This window comes from Mustela erminea, chromosome 19 (assembly GCF_009829155.1).
Source record: "Mustela erminea isolate mMusErm1 chromosome 19, mMusErm1.Pri, whole genome shotgun sequence".
NCBI lineage: Eukaryota > Metazoa > Chordata > Mammalia > Carnivora > Mustelidae > Mustela > Mustela erminea.
The window spans coordinates 10576664-10594464 of record NC_045632.1 but is presented as its reverse complement, the minus strand read 5'-3'; the positions used below and the strand labels follow the sequence as shown (position 1 = coordinate 10594464).

General features: G+C 47.7%; 2 protein-coding genes across 13 annotated transcripts in view; both read right to left on the bottom strand.

Moving 5' to 3' along the window:
* The window catches only part of LOC116579282 (leukocyte immunoglobulin-like receptor subfamily A member 6), a 355647-nt gene that overhangs the window by 96449 nt on the left and 241397 nt on the right, over window positions 1-17801 (bottom strand). The gene's annotated exons all lie outside the window — the stretch shown is intronic.
* Window positions 7976-13082, bottom strand: LOC116580018 (leukocyte immunoglobulin-like receptor subfamily A member 6). The gene is made up of 10 exons (XM_032326054.1): window positions 12843-13082; window positions 12392-12728; window positions 11871-12167; window positions 11349-11651; window positions 10975-11040; window positions 9975-10091; window positions 9600-9642; window positions 9487-9524; window positions 9232-9284; window positions 7976-8472 (listed from the first exon to the last, which is right to left on the bottom strand). The coding sequence occupies exons 1-10, from the start codon at window positions 13080-13082 to the stop codon at window positions 8089-8091; spliced, it is 1878 nt and encodes a 625-aa protein (XP_032181945.1). The 3' UTR covers window positions 7976-8088.

Sequence of the window (17801 nt, the reverse complement as noted above, 5' to 3'; positions counted from 1 at the left end):
GCATGAAAGACTATGGACCCCGAAAAACAATCTGAGGGTTTTGAAGGGGCGGGGGGTGGGAGGTTGAGGGAACCAGGTGGTGGGTATTGGGGAGGGCATGTATTGCATGGAGCACTGGGTGTGGTGCAAAAACAATGAATACTGTTAGGCTGAAAAGAAATTTTTTTTAAATCTCCATTGAAAAAAAATGAAGGAGAATATATATATATAGAAGTGGACCAGACTATGAGGATGTGTGTAGGTGTGGGTCCACACCTGCAATATGAATGCAGTCTCATGTCATGGGACTGAGAAAGGCAGGAACCGGTCAGGGACAATCACTATTGGTAGAGAGAAAATAACCAAGTTAATGGCAGAAAAGTGCTCTACAAGGAAGAAATGTTCTCTCCACACATTTCCTACATGCGAACCATTTTTACTCCTCTGGACATTCTCAACATACAGTTCCCTCAGTGTAATGCTCCAGATTTTCTTTCAGGATTTACCCCACTCAGTGGTGAGGATATACCTTGCTGAACAGACAGTCTTCTCTCTCTCAGATTTATCTCCTGGCTGCATATTGGGGTCTTCTCTGACAGAACTGCTTGAAAGAGAAGCACCCCGAGAACCATCAGGATCACAGCAGACATGCCCATCTGGTTGACATTCTCCACTGTGTAATCCTGGCTATTTGAGACTAGAGGTTGTGGCCATCAGGGCAGACTGAAATCACTCAGGGATCCCTGAATGTCCACTGAGGTCAACTGCATCTTTGACAAGATGTGACCCTCTGACCTAGGCACTAACCCACAGTTCCTCCTCACTCACCTCTCTTGGAGTCTGACTTGTTTTGTGATGGTCTGTGGGTATCAGCTACACTGGAGAGTCAAAAATAGAGCCTGGACGGGACTGGAAGAGATTATGCTGAGTGAAATAAGTCAAGCAGAGGGAGTCAATTATCATATGGTTTCACTTATTTGTGGAGCATAACAAAAAGCATGGAGGACAAGGGGAGTTAGAGAGAAGGGGGTTGGGGTAAATTGGAAGGGGAGGTGAATCATGAGAGACTATAGACTCTGAAAAACAATCTGAGGGGTTTGAAGTGGCAGTGGGGTGGGAGGTCGGGGTACAAGGTGGTGGGTATTATAGAGGGCACGGATTGCATGGAGCACTGGGTGTGGTGCAAAAATAATGATACTGTTATGCTGAAAATAAATAAATTTTAAAAAAATAGAGCCTGTGGTTGAGGAGACATAGGAATGCGTAAGTATTCCCTTCCCTCATCTCTAGGGAGTTCCTGAAACTAAATAATACCATCTCAACCCCTTGAGGTGAGCATCTCCAGTGTCTCACCTTCCATCTAATTAGGAGTCAAAAGGAAACATGTGATGCTTCATTTTGTCCTGAGAATCAGGAAAGTGGAGGAGTGAAAAGCAGGGTCCGCCTTTTCATCCCGGCACATCAGCCAACTCCTTCTGGTCCCTGACTTGGGATTATATATTTCCACAGCACATTTTGTTCTTCAATCTGTCCATCTATTATTTTAAGGAATGACATGGTAGGATTTCTGCAACCCACCATGCAATCTCTTTAGGAGGAAGGATTACCACAATTAACATAAATCCAATTACTCATTCAGTTTGCCATCTAGATAGAGTGATTGGTAGGAAATGAACAAAAAGAGTTGTAGTCTACACTCCTGAGGGAGGAGGTAGTGTGCTAAAGAGGACCATCACCCACCTTTCCCTGGTGTGGACTGTGAGCATGAGATCCTCCTGAGGCCACAGTCTCTTCCCTTGTGCTTGAAGAAGGCATGCCTGGGGTAGAGAACCAGCTCCTGCCCTTACCTGTCACTACCAGGGACAGGAGGTCACCCTGCTGTGACCAGCTATCCCTGCTCTAATATGCACAGTGGTATCACCCTGAATCGTGTGAGCTCATAGATGCAAAGGAGAAACTGACCTTGGTGCTGGAATCCTGTGAGGTCTTCATGAAGAAATCTTCAGAGACCCCCTCTTTATACAGAGAGTAGACATCAGGCTGCAGAGACGCCTGACCCCAGATGGTCACAGGGCTCCCCTTGGTGGCCATGGGGCTGGGATCAGCCCAGATGAAGGGTTTGGGGAGGCCCCCTAGAAAGGAATCAGTTAGAGAGTTGTAAGGGTGCCCTTCTCCTCTCATTTCCCCACTGGTAACCCTGAGGGCCCTCCCATATTGTTCATTATCAGTCCTGCCCCTCTGTGTCCCCTAGCTGCCCAGTGGGGTTGTTGGGTTGAAGCAGGATTTCTGGGGAGGGCTCACCCCGACCTGTGCCTGGTCCCATGGGGCCTGACACATCCTGAAAGTGTCATTAGATACAATACATATAACTATTAAAATGTAAAGGGTGAGGATACAGTCATTTAGATGTTTTCAGGTTCCTACATTTTACTTGAAGAGGTAAAATACTAATTCTAAGTTGACTGTGTTAAGTTAGGTATGCATATGATAACATCTAGATTACCGCATAACAGCACCCAAGAGGTATAGTTAAAACTCCAATAAGGATATTCAGTTGGATTCCTAAAAAGATTTCTTAAAGCCAAGAAAAGGCAGATAATGGAAATAGTAGGACAAACAAAAGAGGGGAGAAGCAAAAATAAAATGGTGATCTAATAACAATCTCATCTGTATTTACATTATATGTCAGTGGTCTAAACACAACACTTAAAAGACAAAGATTGTAAGATGGGCTCAAGAAAAACAACTATAGGGGCGCCTGGGTGGCTCAATGGGTTAAGCTGCTGCCTTCGGCTCAGGTCATGATCTCAGGGTCTTGGGATCGAGTCCCACAACAGGCTCTCTGCTCAGCAGGGAGCCTGCTTTCCTCTCTCTCTCTCTGCCTGCCTCTCTGCCTACCTGTGATCTCTGTCTGTCAAATAAACAAATAAAATCTTAAGAAAAAAAAAGAAAAACAACTATAAGCAAGACTCTACTATTTGTGTCTGTAAGAAATTCACTTCAAATGATGATGTAAATAGGTTAAAAGTAAAAGAATGAAGAATGTGGATGAACCACGAAAACACTATGCCAAGTAAAAAAAATCCAGACACAGAGGTCACATCTTGTGTGACTTCATTTATATGACCTGAAGAGGCAAATTCAAGAGACAGGAATTGGAGCAGAGATTGACAGGGGCTGATGGCAAAAGCATATGTGAGTAATTATGTAATGGGTAGGGACTTTCCATTGGAATATTAGGAATGTTCTAGAAATGGATAGTGGTGATGATTGTCTAACTTGGTAATGTAGATCATGCCACTGAATTATATATCTTAGTAATGGTTAAAATGGTAAATTTCATGTTCTTTATATTCAACCACATTAAAAAAGTAAGAGAGGGGCGCCTGGGTGGCTAAGTAGGTTAAAGCCTCTGCATTTGGCTCTGGCCATGATCCCAGGGTCCTGGGATTGAGCCCCATATCGAGCCCCATATCATGCTTTCTGTTCAGCAGGGAGCCTGCTTCCCTTCCTTTCTCTCTCTGCCTGCCTTTCTGCCTGCTTGTGATCTCTGTCTGTCAAATAAATAAATTAAATCTTTTTTAAAAAAATGATTTATCCTACCTTAAAAAAATAAATTAAATTGAAAAGTAGGAGAAAGAACAATGTACAACACAAGCACTAATCCAAAGAATATTGAAATCATTGAATTAGCTTCCAACTGCTGCTGTCACAAATGACCACAAACTTGGTGTCTTTAAACAACATAAATAGATTATCTTAAAATTCTGGAGTTCAGAAGTACAAATAGAGTCTAACAGGTATAAAGTCAAGGAATAGGGAAACTTTCACTTATGTCATCTTCATTCACAACCAGAATTCTAAATATTGATCATGTACATAGTGAATCTGGAAAACTCCTTTTTGTTATTTTTTTTTTTTTTTTAGTGTTCCAAGATTCATTGTTTATGCACCACACCCGGTGCTCCATGCAATACGTGCCCTCCTTAATACCCACCACCAGGCTTACCTAACCCCCTACCATCTCCCCTCCATAACCCTCAGTTTGTTTCTGGGAGTCCACAGTCTCTTATGGTTCATCTCCCCCTCTCCTTTTCAATTTGGGAATACATCTTTATATTATTTTTACTTTATTTATTTATTAATATAAATTCAATTAGCCAAGATATAGTACATCATTAGTTTTTATACTAATATTATACTAATATTTTGATACTAATATTTTGATTCTTTAGTTATGTTCAAAACTGTGAAATTATGGAGCAATACAAGTATTATTCTATCCATTTCAGTGCTTATCCTTTTGTTTTGTTTCATTTAATTTGTTGGTACCTCCAATTTTTTTTTGTAAAAATACATCTTTTTTTTTTTAAGCCTTTATTCTTTTTTTTTAATTTTTTATTTTTTATAAACATATATTTTTATCCCCAGGGGTACAGGTCTGTGAATCACCAGGTTTACACACTTCACAGCACTCACCAAAGCACATACCCTCCCCAATGTCCATAATCCCACCCCCTTCTCCCAAACCCCCTCCCCCCAGCAACAAATAAACACCAAGAAATACAGTGCAATTTCACTGAGGTTTTACATTGCAGTTTACAACAAACATTATCTATTATAGTGTATAATTACAAGTAAAGGAAACTCAGAGGGGTTTTTTTGTTGTTGTTTTTTTCTCCCATGGCTGGATAAACCAAATCTGGTGCATGATACCACATTTGAGGTTTGTTTCAAGCTGGCTTTCATAAAAGGCCCTTAACATTAATAGCTTGCAGCAACTACAACAAAAAACATATCCCCCATCACAATGATAGCCTAATGAGTGCTCAAAAATTACTAAAAAGGACTAAATACTTGCTGTGCTGAATACAAATGGTCAAAAAAAAAATACTTGGATCATTCCCCATCACAGAGAGAAGGAATTCAAGTTCTCACATTCATATTATATATATATATAACTTTATATATCTATATATATTATATTTATATATAAAATTTTTTATTATGTCATGTTGGTCACTGTATAGTACTTCACTTGTTTTTTTTTTATAATTTTTTATTTTTTATAAACATATATTTTTATCCCCAGGGGTACAGGTCTGTGAATCACCAGGTTTACACACTTCACAGCACTCACCAAAGCACATACCCTCCCCAATGTTCATAATCCCACCCCCTTCTCCCAAACCCCCTCCCCCCAGCAACCCTCAGTTTGTTTTGTGAGATTAAGAGTCACTTATGGTTTGTCTCCCTCCCAATCCCATCTTGTTTCACTTGTTTTTGATGGAGTGTTCCGTGATTCATTGTTTGCATATAACATCCAGTCCAGTGCTCGCTGCAACACATGCTGTCCTCAATACCCATCACCAGGCTAACTCATTACCCCAAACCACAACCCTCTGAAACCCTCAGTTTGTTTCCCAGAGTCTAGAGTCTCTCATGGTTTGTCTCCCCCTCAGATTCCCCCCACCACCTTTTTTTTCCCCTTCCTTCTCCTAATGTCCTACATGCTATTCCTTATGTTCCTCATGTCAGTGAAACCATATGATAATTGTCTTTCTTTGCTTGACTTATTTCACTCAGCATAATCCCCTCCAGTCCCATCCATGTTGATGTAAATAGTGGATATTCATCCTTACTGATGGATGAGTAATATTTTATTGTATATATGAACTGCATCTTCATTATCCATTCATCTGTTGAAGGGCATCTCAGTTCCTTCCACAGTTTGGCTATTGTGGACATTGCTGCTATGAACATTGGAGTGCATATGGCCCTTCTTCTCACTACATCTGTATCTTCAGGGTAAATACACCGTAGTGCAATTGCTGGGTCATAGGTAGCTCTATTTTTAAATTTTTGAGGAACCTCCATACTGTTTTCCAAAGCGGTTGCACCAGCTTGCATTCCCAACAATGGTGTAAGAGAGTTCCCACCGTAAAAGTTGATGTCCAGATACTAATTGCTAATCATGCCTTTTCATAAATGGAAGGAAAAACCTTTTTATTTCTGCTGAGGTTTTGTTTTCATTATGAATTGTTAGTGTGTTTTATCAAAACCTTTGTCTGCATCTGTTAAATTATTTCTTATGTTTTAATTCTTTTTATTCCATAGGGTTTTAAAAAAAAATTATTTTGTCTTTTCAGTGTTCCAAGATTCATTGTTTATGTACAACACCCAGTGCTAAGTTTTTAATTACAGTCAACATATAATATATTAGTCCAACATAATGAACCAACATTTATATACATTATGTAGTGCTCACTATAAGATGTGCAGTTACCATGTGTCACACAAAAAATTATTATAATATCATGGATTATATTCCCTAAGCTGTATTTTACACCCCTGGGGCACCTTTATTATGTAACTGGAAGTTTGTACACCTGTTCACCCATCTCCCCATCCCCCTCCCCTCTGGTTTGTGAAAAGGTCATTTTTTACTTATACTGATAATGTATTGCATTATATTGGTTGAGTTTCAATATTTTCAGCTACTCTGCCTTCCCCTCCTCCCAAATCCAGTGCAATCATCATGTAGTGTCCTTTTTATACATTGCTGAATCTCATCCGTAACGTTTTATTTAGAGATTCACATCGGAGTTTATGTGAGGGAACGTCCTGTGCCTTTCCATTCTGGAATTTCCTTGCCTAGTTTTGATGTCTATTTCTTCTTCTTTTTTTTTTAAATTTAATTTATTTTTTCAGCATAACAGTATTCATTGTTTTTGCACCACACCCAGTGCTCTATGCAATCTGTGCCCTCTTTAATACCCACCACTTGGTTCCCCCAACCTCCCACCCTCCCGCCCCTTCAAAACCCTCACTCAGATTGTTTTTCAGAGTCCATAGTGTATTTCTTCTTAGCCTGATGCAATTTTGCTTCTTTTTTTTTATTCTCAGGAAGGGCCTGTATAATTTTATTGTGTGTATGCATGTGTGTGTGTGAGTGTATGCGTGTGTGTGTGTGTGTGTGTGTACATGTGAGTATGCATGTGTGCATTGTATCCACGTGGGTGCAAGAGTGTGTGTATTTCCTAAGGGCATCAGTGTTTGGAGGAAATTGCCAATGAAGCGTCCTCAACAGACACAAATGTATATTATAAAATGATTATCGCCATGCTGTTAGCTCACACTTCCATACCATACTGTATCTGATGAGATCCCCAGAACTTGTGGTCTTACAACTGTGGAGACCTTGTTCATCTTCTACCTATAATCCTGACCAACACCTCCCCATTTCCACAGCCCAGCCCCGCCAGCCACCACTCTGCTCTCCATTTCTCTCAGTTTCCACACACTTCAGTTGGGGGACGGTTTGATCACAGTCAATGCATTCAATGTATTCATAAGGTGATACATATTTTCTACTTCTCCATCAATGTAGTAGCTTCTATTTTAAGAATTTTATCCATTTCATCTACATTGTCTCATATATCAGCATAAAAGAGTTAATAATGTTCCATTCTAAATTTAAAGTCTGTAGGATGGAATGCCATCCTAATAATGGTGATGTGTACCTCCTCCCCCCCCCCCCGCTTTCTTGGATTTGTGGCTAGGATTTATAAATGTGACCATTGCTTACAAAAAGGAACACTTCCGGCCTCATTGATTTTTCTCTACTTTTAAATTTGTCCTCATTACTAGCTAGGTCTTGTCTTTATTATTTTCCTCCTTCTACCTTTGTTTGGAAAAACTTGCTATTCTTCCAAATTCTCGATAGAATAGGTTTTGTCATTAATTATCTTGGGCTTGTTCTGTTCTAATAGATTGGTCCTTGGTTATTTTCCCATTTCATAGATTTGATGTGTAACATTTACACTGTCCTTCACTGTAAACATTCTCTCATTTCCATTTGGATTTCTCATTTCATTCATGGGTAATTGAGAAGTCTGTTGCTTTGATTTCCAAAGTGTAGGGGTATTACTATCTTTAATGTCTGTTGATGGTGACTCCCAGAGGGTCCCAGGAGTCTTATTGGTCCATGTGAAGAGTCCAGGCTGGCTGGGGCCATCATTAGGTGGCACCCACTGTGGGCAACTCCTGTGCCCTCCAGGGTCCCTGTGGTCCCCCTCCATGGAGTGTGGGATCAGGACCCCTCCTGGGCTAGTGCATGGCCAGAGCAGCATATACATGGGGCTCTGCTGGGGGCTCCCCTGATTGGGAGGGAGAGGATGCCCTTGTCTCCTGTCTGAGGGTCAAGGGGTGCAGCTGGGCATAGGTCACATCCTGGGGGGTGTCAGATGCAATAACCTGCAATGGGGAAGAGAAGGGAGGTTTGTGATTGAGGAGGTGGAAGCCTGGGAGCTCAGGGAAGAAGGGACCCACCTGACTGTCCATCTGCCTCTCTTTCTCTGCTTGTCTGTCCTCCAAGTCCAGCAATCCCTCTGACATAGGGGAAGGAGAAGTGGCCAATCCCCACCTGAGTCTTGATCTTGACGGGCCCACCTGGACGTACATTGGTCCCTGGTGGTCTTCATCTTGTGTGTTCTGCTGTGGACAGACAGTGAGGGGGAGGTTTATTTCCTTGATTCTCCTCAACCACCTACAACAATTTTTCCCACGGTTGCCACAGTGACGCTTCCAAATTTTCAGACCCATTAGGTCACTTTTCTGGTGAACTCTGTAGGGGCTTCCTGAGCCTTGGGGCATAAAATTCTTACTCTGGCTCTGATTCTATTCCAGACAGTGTTTCTTGCTCATTTGGTCACAGATACATGGGCCATGTTCCTGATAAAGAATGTTGCTGCCTCAAGAACTTTGCACTTCCTACCCTTTTCCCTTGTTTTATTTTCCTTGGCCACACGTCACCCTCGAGGATGCTGCCCACTTCCATGCATATTGTCCACCACCCACAAGGTAAGCTCACGGAGGGGCGTCAGATTTGCTCACAGCTATGCCGGCAGCACTAGGTGGGGCCTGGCAAATGCTGGGCTCCCTGTGTCTTTTGCTGGCTGAATGAATGAAGGGGCTTCGTGACCAGTGGGAGAATCATTTCTTCATGCACCCTCTTGAGACATGGGCATGCACCCCAACAACCAGAAGTCAGACAGTGGTTGGGGAGCCAGACAAGGGAGCACAGAGGAGACCCCACAAGGTCACAGTGGGCTGACCCAGGGTGCCCAAGGAGCGTGAGGACATCTGAGGGATGCTGCTGAGACTGGGTGGTGTGAGGACACGGAAGTGTCCACTGGATTCAGTTTGGCACCACGAGGGCCCTGGGGTCTGCACGAGGACTGGGGGTCTCACCTGATGGTCCAGCTCCACCCCCTCCTCAGGCTGAGTGTCTTGCATGGCAGCGTCTGCTGGGACAGAACGGGGTGTGTCTCTTGGCAAGGTCCCCTGAGCCCTCCTCTCAGGGCTGCAGACCCCGCCCTGCTCCCAGATAGGGCATCTGCCATCCTGGGGCTTCAGCAGTGAGCTGAGGGGTATGAGGGAATTCAGTCCTCAACCCCTCCCCAAGACCCTCCCAGCCCACCCCCAGGGCATCCCCCTTCATCTCACAGAGGCTCTCCTCCTGGGTGGCAGGGGCTGGGCTGGAGCTGGGGAGGAGACAGGGTGTTAGGGGGGCATAGCCGGGGCAGGTGGGAGTCTGGGGGACTACGGGCAGGAGTTACCTGTCGTGCAGGCCTCTGTCCTTGGGCTCCAGGTCTGCAGCCCCTGCGGGATGTTGGGAATCAGTCTCCTTCTGTGCTTGGAGGGTACAGCTCCCCCCCAACCATGTGATTCCAGGGAAAGGCACCCTTCATACATACTGTTTGTGTGCTTCTCCGTCTCCCCTGATTGAATAGAGGGAAGTACCTTCAATTGGCAAGTGGGGGTCGACCTGGGGGTTTCTTTCTAGATTCTCTGAGTTGAGATTCTACACAACTGTCCTCTTACATGGACTTTCCCACCACTCTGATTTTCCTCTGGCCGCTGCCCTGAGCCCACCCTCTCGGCCCACGGGGCAGCCACCACCCCTGGAGCCCTTCACCCCCTCCTCTTCTCACCTGGCTTTCTGCATTTGACCTGACGCCAGTGTTGGACCAGGAGGAAGACGAGGAGGCCGAGCAGCAGGACGAAGGCCACAGAGGCCCCGATGAGCACGTACAGGTACCACTGGGGACCTTGGGCAGGAGCTACACCATGAATAAGCCAGTGATGCCATTTAACTGAGAACCTACTTTGTGCCAGGCACCTGCTGGGCTATGTGCACTCAGCTCTGTACCCATCAACGATCACCCAACAGACAACTGCTGCTCCTCCCGCCCACTCCACAGACAGAAAACTGAGGCACAGATAGGTCATTCATGTGTCTCAGGTTGCCCAGGATGGACACAGCAGGGCTGAGACTGGAACTAGGGCCATGGGTTCCCTGTGTTCTCCTCATGCTGTCCCCTGTGGGTACACCAGCTCAGGGCTCTGGGCCCTTCATCTGGGGCACAGCCTGTCCTAGCATCTTCTTCTAGAGCCAAGAGTCCTTCCAGATTCCCCTTATTACCTGAACACCTCCAGCCATTGTCCTCCCTCCCCTCCCTGTACAACGTCACTGTTATCGCTGCAAAGGGAGAGATCCCCCCCATAGATCATGACCTGGGGAGCTTCCCCATGAGCCCTCCTCTCCCAGGATCAGAGCCACAGTCGGAACTAAGGGGAAATCTACTCTGGTCCCGACTCTCTCCTTTACACTTGGGGAAACTGAGGCCCACACAGGGGAGGGGTATGTGCAACCCAGCACCTCCAGCGGACCCTTAACTGAGGGTGCAGCTCAGTGCTCCCCATGGGCCCACTCACCAAGGCTGACAGAGACCCTCACTCACCCTCGGAGACTCCTAGGGTCAGTAAGGGTGAGGTGCAGGACCTGCCGTGCTCCCCACTGCATCTGGCTGCTCCTCCCCCACTCGGGACCCCCGCCCTCCACCAGCCTCAGAGCCTCCAGAGCCCCATCATCCCCTGGGATCTCTGAGACCCTAGAAGAAAAGACCCTGGACAGCAGCCCCTGTGACTCACAGTCTGCTGAGCCTGGCCCTGTGGGCAGGGGCCCCGTGGTCAGGGGGCCGGGGTCCATAGAGGGTCCTGGGGAAAAGATAGGACTGTAGAGGGGAGGCTGGAGCTTCCCCTGAGACCCTATCACTGCTCACAGTCTTCCTCCTCATGTGCCCTGTGCCCCCCAAGCTCCTCTTCCACCAGAAGAATCCTGGGGCTGGAGGCAAAGGACAGGCAAGGGTGGGAGGACCCTGTTTCCCTCCTGCAGCCTGAGGGATGGGCCTCTCTGTGGATGCTCCCCTGGAGCCCTTCACTCCCATCCTAGACCAGAGTCCTCCTGGCCCCAGGGCGCTGAAGAAAATATTGGGACACAGAGGGACAGGGTCAGCGACTCTCACCTAAGACCAGGAGCTCCAGGGGGTCACTGGGCTGGGACAACAGGTAGGGGGAGGTGCTGGCAGAGCCATAGCACCTGTAGGTCCCCTCTTGGGCTGAGGTCACAGGACTCATGGGGAATTCAGCCTGGTGCCGCCCAGCTCGGTACTGTGATCTAAGACGAAGCGGGGGATCGGCTGCCCCCTCCTTGGACAGAAGGAAAGTGTCCACAGAGCTCCGTGACTGACACAGCAGGGTCACATTCTCTCCTGGGGCCACCGTGGATCCTGGCTGCACTGAGAGGGAGGGTGTGTAGGGCAGATGTCCTAGAGAGAGGAAGGGCGGGTGAGGGACTGTCCAGCCCTTGATCTGAACGGCGTCCGTCTGTGTCCTCTGAGTCTGTCCCTTCCCATCCCCCCTCTCTCTCTCTCTCTCTGTCTCTCCCTCCCTGGGGACCCAACACCCCTGGTCCCGGCCACCACCTGGGCTCCCCTGGCAGGACCTGTGCGGAGTCTGGGGTCCTGACTGATGCCGTGAGCCCTCACCTGTGAGCAGGATGTCCAGGGGGTCACTGGGGGCCGACCACTCGGAGGAGAGGTTGTGTCCACCATAGCACGTGTACCGGCCTCCGTGGGAGGGTCTCACAGGGCCCAGGGGGAAGTCTGCCCCAGAGAGCCCAGCCTGGGGCTGCTTGCCAAGCTGCTGGGGAGGGTCAGGTGCCCCCTCCTTTGACAGAGCAAATCTGTCGTAGACGACATTAGAGCGACACTTGAGAGTCAGGCTCTGTCCAGAGGTTACAACAGGGCCCTGCTGGGTCAGGAGGGAGGGCTTCCCCGACACACCTGGAGAGATGAGCCATGGATAGCAGGGGCTGAGTCTCCCCAAGCCTCTCCTTTTCCCCTCCTGACCCCTGGGTCTCACTGTCCATCACCCTCCGTAACTCTGACCTGTGAGTCCTCGTGGTCCCCTCACCCACCCTCTCATTGGGGCTCCCCTGGGAGCAGAGTCCCTGTTAACCTGTCTGGTGCCTCAAAACACGGACAGGGCAACAGTCAGACTTTCTCACCTGAGACCAGCAGCTCCAGGGGGTCACTGGGGTCCGACCACACCTGGGGGATGTTGCTGTAATAGCCGTAGCATCGGAACGTCCACCTGAGGCTGGGGGTCATGGGGCCTACAGGGAACAGGGCCTGGGTCCCCCCACGGGGGGCTGGCTGGGAGCCCAGGGTCCAGGAGGGCTGGCGCTCTCCTTCCTTCATCAGGATGAACCTGTGGAATCCCATCCGTGAGGCACACTGGAGGGTCACATTCCCTCCTGGGGTGACGACAGGGCTGGGCAGGGCTGAGAGGCTGGGTTTGCCTTGGGATCCTAGGAGAGGAGGAGGGGGTGGTGTGAAATGGGGCTGAGACCCCCCACGTTATCCTCAGGCTGGGCTGTGAGAGGGAGACCCCTGAGAGCCCACCCCCTTCCTAAGGGCAGACCCTGGGGCTGGGACCCTGAGTGGGCTCGCACCTGCCACCACCACCAGCTCAAGGGGGTCACTGGGCTCTGACCAGCCGGTGGGACTGAAGTAGCTACAGTGATATCTTCCTGCATATACATCTGTCATGTGTGTGATGGAGAACTTGGCCTTGTCCCTGGGCTCCAGTGGCTTCTGTCTGTCCCAGGCCCTTGACTCTCCCTCTTTATGCAGGTGGTACTCCTGGGCCTCCAGGCTCCCCTGACACCAGATGGTCACAGGTGTCCCCCAGGGCATCGCAAAACCTGGTTCAGCCCAGATGGTGGGTCTGAGGAGGGTCCCTGGAAGGAAACAGTGACTGGGACACAGACCTTCCCCACCCCCAGGCCCCAGCTCAGCCCCAAATTCCCAGACATTCCCCTCGGTCAGCCCAGAACTTCTGTTCTCCATCCCCTGCTGCCTGGTGGGTGACCCCTGTCTCCAGTGAGGAGGTGGGGCTGGGACTCCTGGGGACAGACTCACCTGCCTGCACTTGGGTCCTGGAACCCACACTCAGCCCTGGAAGAGAGTCCCTGTGAGAAGTTTGCCCCAAATCCTAGCAGAACCCCTCCTCCCCCATGAGCCTCCTAAGCCTGGGGTCTCCAAGAGACCAGGGCCTGGCTGGGCGGGTCCCTCCAAGACTAGGGTGTCCCCTCCCCTCCTCAGATCTCACCGAGACAGAGCAGGGCTATGAGGGTGGGGGTCATGGCGTCTCCTTTTTCTGGTTTCGGCTGTGCAGAAGGAGGGCCCACTGTGACCGCAGGACAGGCAGACACAAGCGGTGTGGGTACTCGGAGGCCAGCCCTCCCCATCACGGGTTTGTCACGTCAGCTGTCCCACAGGAAGGGGAACAGTGTGGCTGTCATTTCCCTGGGGCTGAGGCTGGGGCAGGCAATGGGCTTTGCAGATGTTTCTGACCACATATGAGGCTTCCCCCCGACCATGAACTCCTGTCTTCCTGGCCCAATACCCCCCCTTGGCGACCAAGATCAACAGGTTTTTATTGAATGTTTGCATTTTGTGTGGTCCAGAAACACATCACTGGACTGGACTGATTAGAGCTAGTTTGTGGAGCTCAGATTATCAAAACAGAAAACTAAAATCAAAAAAGAAGACCCATCGAAAAAGGACTGCCTCATGTATTATTTTCCTGTTGCGTTCTTGCCATAATCAATCACTACACGCTGGTGGGTTAAAGCAGCACAGAGGTATTATCTTATCGTTCTGAAGGACAGTCAAGGTATCCTGGGCTGTGCTCCTTCTGGAGCCCCTGGGAGTGAATCCGTTCCCTTGCCTTTCCAAGCTGGGTGCCTTGCCTGTATGCCTTGCTGCCCTCCTTTCATCTCTGGCCCCCTGACCCCCTCCTTCACTCATGAGGACCCTTGTGATGACTCACGGCCAAGCATTCTGCCTCCACTAAAGCCCAGGAGCAACCCAGGGCTGCTTCACAAAAGGAAAGTAGTTCTCTGCAGAATCGGCATAGTGTGGCTCCAAAATCTTTAATATCCATGTTCTACTTCATCTATATAGTTCCCTGACAAACCGTGTCGACCCCATCTGCCACCAAAGCTCCAAAAACCACTGGATCTTTGGGATCATAAATCTCGGGCTTTCTGCAGCCTGGGCCCATCGCAAGGACTTCTCTTGTCCGGGACTCCACTCAAAACCAACAGCTTCTCCAGACACTCAGTAAGTGCGTAGCAGTAGCATGCCCAGGGAGTCATATGTTGTCTCCACGTTACAAATATGGCCCACTAGGGACTGAGCTGTTCTCTCATTAGTAGGAGGATGAGATGGAGCAATGAGTCTTCACCTTGGGTGGGGTATCTCAACATGCCTCAGGCAGCTGGAGTCCAGGAAATGTCACCAAGGTGGCAAGAACCTGAAATCTGAGGAGATTTATTTCCCACCATCTTACAAAGCACCTAGCATAGTTGCTGCTTCCTGTTTCACAGATGGAATCCACATGGTGTGTACTGGACCTGGGTGATGTCCTCTGCAATGGAGGGACAGTCACGGTCCCTGCAGCCTGGATAACACGGAGCTGGAGACACACGCAGAGTTGAAGACGCATGCAGGGCTGGGGATGCGCGTAGGGCTGGAGACATGCACGGGGCTGAAGACACAGATGTAGGGCTGGAGATGCACGCAGAGCTGAACATGTGACATGGACCCGAACAAATGTGGACAGAGACAGTGTGTGGATGGTTCTGAGAACTAACCACAGACTGAACCTGAAGACCTTTATGGATGGACCCAAGAAAATAAACACACCATTCAACAGCTGCGCACCAGGTGCCAGGAGATAGGTTTCCTTATGAGTTTTCAGCTGGAGCAGAAGTGGAAATTAGAGTCACCTGGTGTACAAGAACCCACTTCTCCAAGGCCCATCTCTCTTTTGTGCAAACTAAGCAGGCAGGTCGAGTGGGGAGTGGAAGGTGTACCTGGCTCTATGTCTTTCCGAGTTCTTGGTGGTGGCATGAATCTGTAATCTCTCCAAGAGTGCAGACTTACTTCTGTTTCCCTATTTTGGTAGGGAGAGGTGTTTCCAGCACCTTCCACCAGGCCTTTCCTTCACTGAATCTCTTACTCCATGCATCAGAAAACCTGTGTCTGCTGTTGAGGGTTTCTGTTCCAGAACAAGAGAAATAACCACAAGGGTGGGTCCAAGGACCCACTAATCACACCTCCTCCTAGAGCTTCCGCTCTCACTGGTCCACTCAGAAGTCAGTGTTCTGGGGGCCTCCAGAAGTAATTGAATATTTAACAAAATGGTAAGATCAACAAGGCATGTTTTAGGGGGGAAAAATTCGGAGGAGGAAACGGGTTACTATTTTACCAGTGAAGAAGGCAATGACGTTGTTTTTAAATGAGGGGAGACAAAATGCTGAGAAGCCCGTGCCCAGGGAATGGAGACTCTGTCCACTCTCAACTTCCTGCACACTTTCTGAAAACTGAATGTGTGTGATGCACAGCTCATTCTATCTTCCTCCTCTCTGAAGAAACAGACTCTATTGGAAAGAACTCCTCACCCCATTTCTCCTAAGTAGAAGTTTCCACTCTGTAATTTCCCATTTCAAAGTCGATACCAGATCTGAATCTGCCTCCCTTGGTGTCCCCAGTCCCATCTCTCCTGAAGTCCCACCCAAGGGTCCCCCGCCCCTACAGATCCAACATAATCTCATGGGTGTCCAGGACCTACACAGAAGTGACTAATTTTGCATTTCAAACAGATCTTATGCTACTTACACAGTCAGTGTCTCTCCCGGCCTCATAAATAATCATCCCTGGTAAGATAGGGGGGTATATCTGAGAATTTGTTAGAATGATTCTGTAAACAAGCAGGATCACCCATGGAATTCTAAGCTGTATCTTCTCATCGTTGAATCATGAGCAATCTCACTCTGAACTTCAGCCTGTAGAAGACAATAAACAAACATTTATACAGCAAATGACTACATTTATCAATGATTGGTTGATAATTGCTTAATTGATTGCCAATGCTTAATTTAAGACTATTTATTCATGAATAGTAAATTGGTAAGACACCACCGAGAAGATAACTTGAGGGGAATTTTAAAGTGGAATTCAAGGCTCATTCTAAAAGTACAAAATGATATCACAAAAATATGACTCACTTTCCTTCCCTGCAGCATAAGGCAGAGCAGGATGGTGATTTTTGCAACCTTGGTAACTTTCCTGCCTGTCCCAGCTGTGCAGAGGGGCCCCGGGGACAGAGTCTGAAAGGCTACGCTGAGCAACAGGACGTGTGGGTAGGCGTGCATTACCCTCCCATCCCAGCTGTGTTTCAACACCGACATTTTACCGGAAGCAGAATGGCTACTTCCTCATTTGTCAGTCTCTGTACTGGTCCCAAAGAAAATGTGGACTTCTCCTTTTTCAGAAAACCATTTCTACCTGCCATAAGTGCACAGTTCTACATTTCAGGCACTGTCCAAATGAGCTATCAAGTGAAGACTGCCCAGTTCCTGGTTCGGAGCTGGACGGTCAGAAGACTCATGGGTCCTGCCCAAGCCACCACCTCTCCCCACACTTGTGTGGTTTGTGTGTGCATTTCCACAGCTCCCCTAGCTCATGGAATGCCATCCGAATTAATGACGTTTAAAACAAGTGCATGAATGGAGAACTTGTTGCCTTTCCTCCCAGCCATTGGTCATGAGGCTGTGGTGAGGGGCGATGACTCAGGGGCTGAGGAGAAGGGGGATGCTCTGAAGAGAAAGAAACCATGATGCATACAGAGGAAGAGCTTTGTCCAAGGGCACCTCCCACTTAGATTCAGGTCGTGCATTTGACAGTGGAATATCACTCCAGTGACATTGTCCTTATTTTTCCTTATGGTTGATTTTCATTTTCATAAGTTGGTTAATTTGGCATCCCTCAGGTTTCTCCACAGTAATGTTGTCATTTGCCTTTTGTAATTACTACTTGATTTGTAGGGAGATACTTTGAGAGTGTGTGCACAACATGTTCCCCATTAAGCTTCCACTTAGCTAATTCTATCAGCCACTGACCGTTATGCTGAGGCAAACGCCTTCTCTTTCCCCCTCTGGATTCACTGGAAATAACAATGTTGATAGTATCTCATTGCTGTTAAACGCTTGTGAAACCATGACTGATGCTCCTTGTATTTCTTTCTGCCGTGATAAGCAAAGGCATCTAGGCTTTCTGATGTCCCTATATCTTCTTTTTTTTTAATTTATTTTTTATTTATTTTCAGCATAACAGTATTATCCCTATATCTTCTTACTGATATCTGATGTTCTCCCAGCACTATTTTTCTTCTCTTTGCTATTTCCTTTTTTCATTTAAAAGTCCACACTAAAATTCACTGTATGTAAAGATAACTTTATTGCAAAAGAATGAAACTGGACCACTATCTTAACACCATGCACAAAAATACACCCAAAATGGATTAAGGACCTTGATGTAAGACCTGAAACCATGAAAATCCTGGAA

Bases quoted from the DNA above. Each gene is read 5' to 3' on its own strand.
- LOC116580018 (XM_032326054.1), bottom strand. From the start codon at position 13,082: ATGCCCTGGGGGACACCTGTGACCATCTGGTGTCAGGGGAGCCTGGAG. The intron at 10,092-10,974 runs GTGAGTCACAGG...CTCCTGCCCAAG, and splicing joins AGGGCCAGGCTCAGCAGACT to GTCCCCAGTGGTACCTGTAC. The intron at 8,473-9,231 runs GTGAGACCCCCA...TGTCCACAGCAG, and splicing joins GGGTGGAGCTGGACCATCAG to AACACACAAGATGAAGACCA.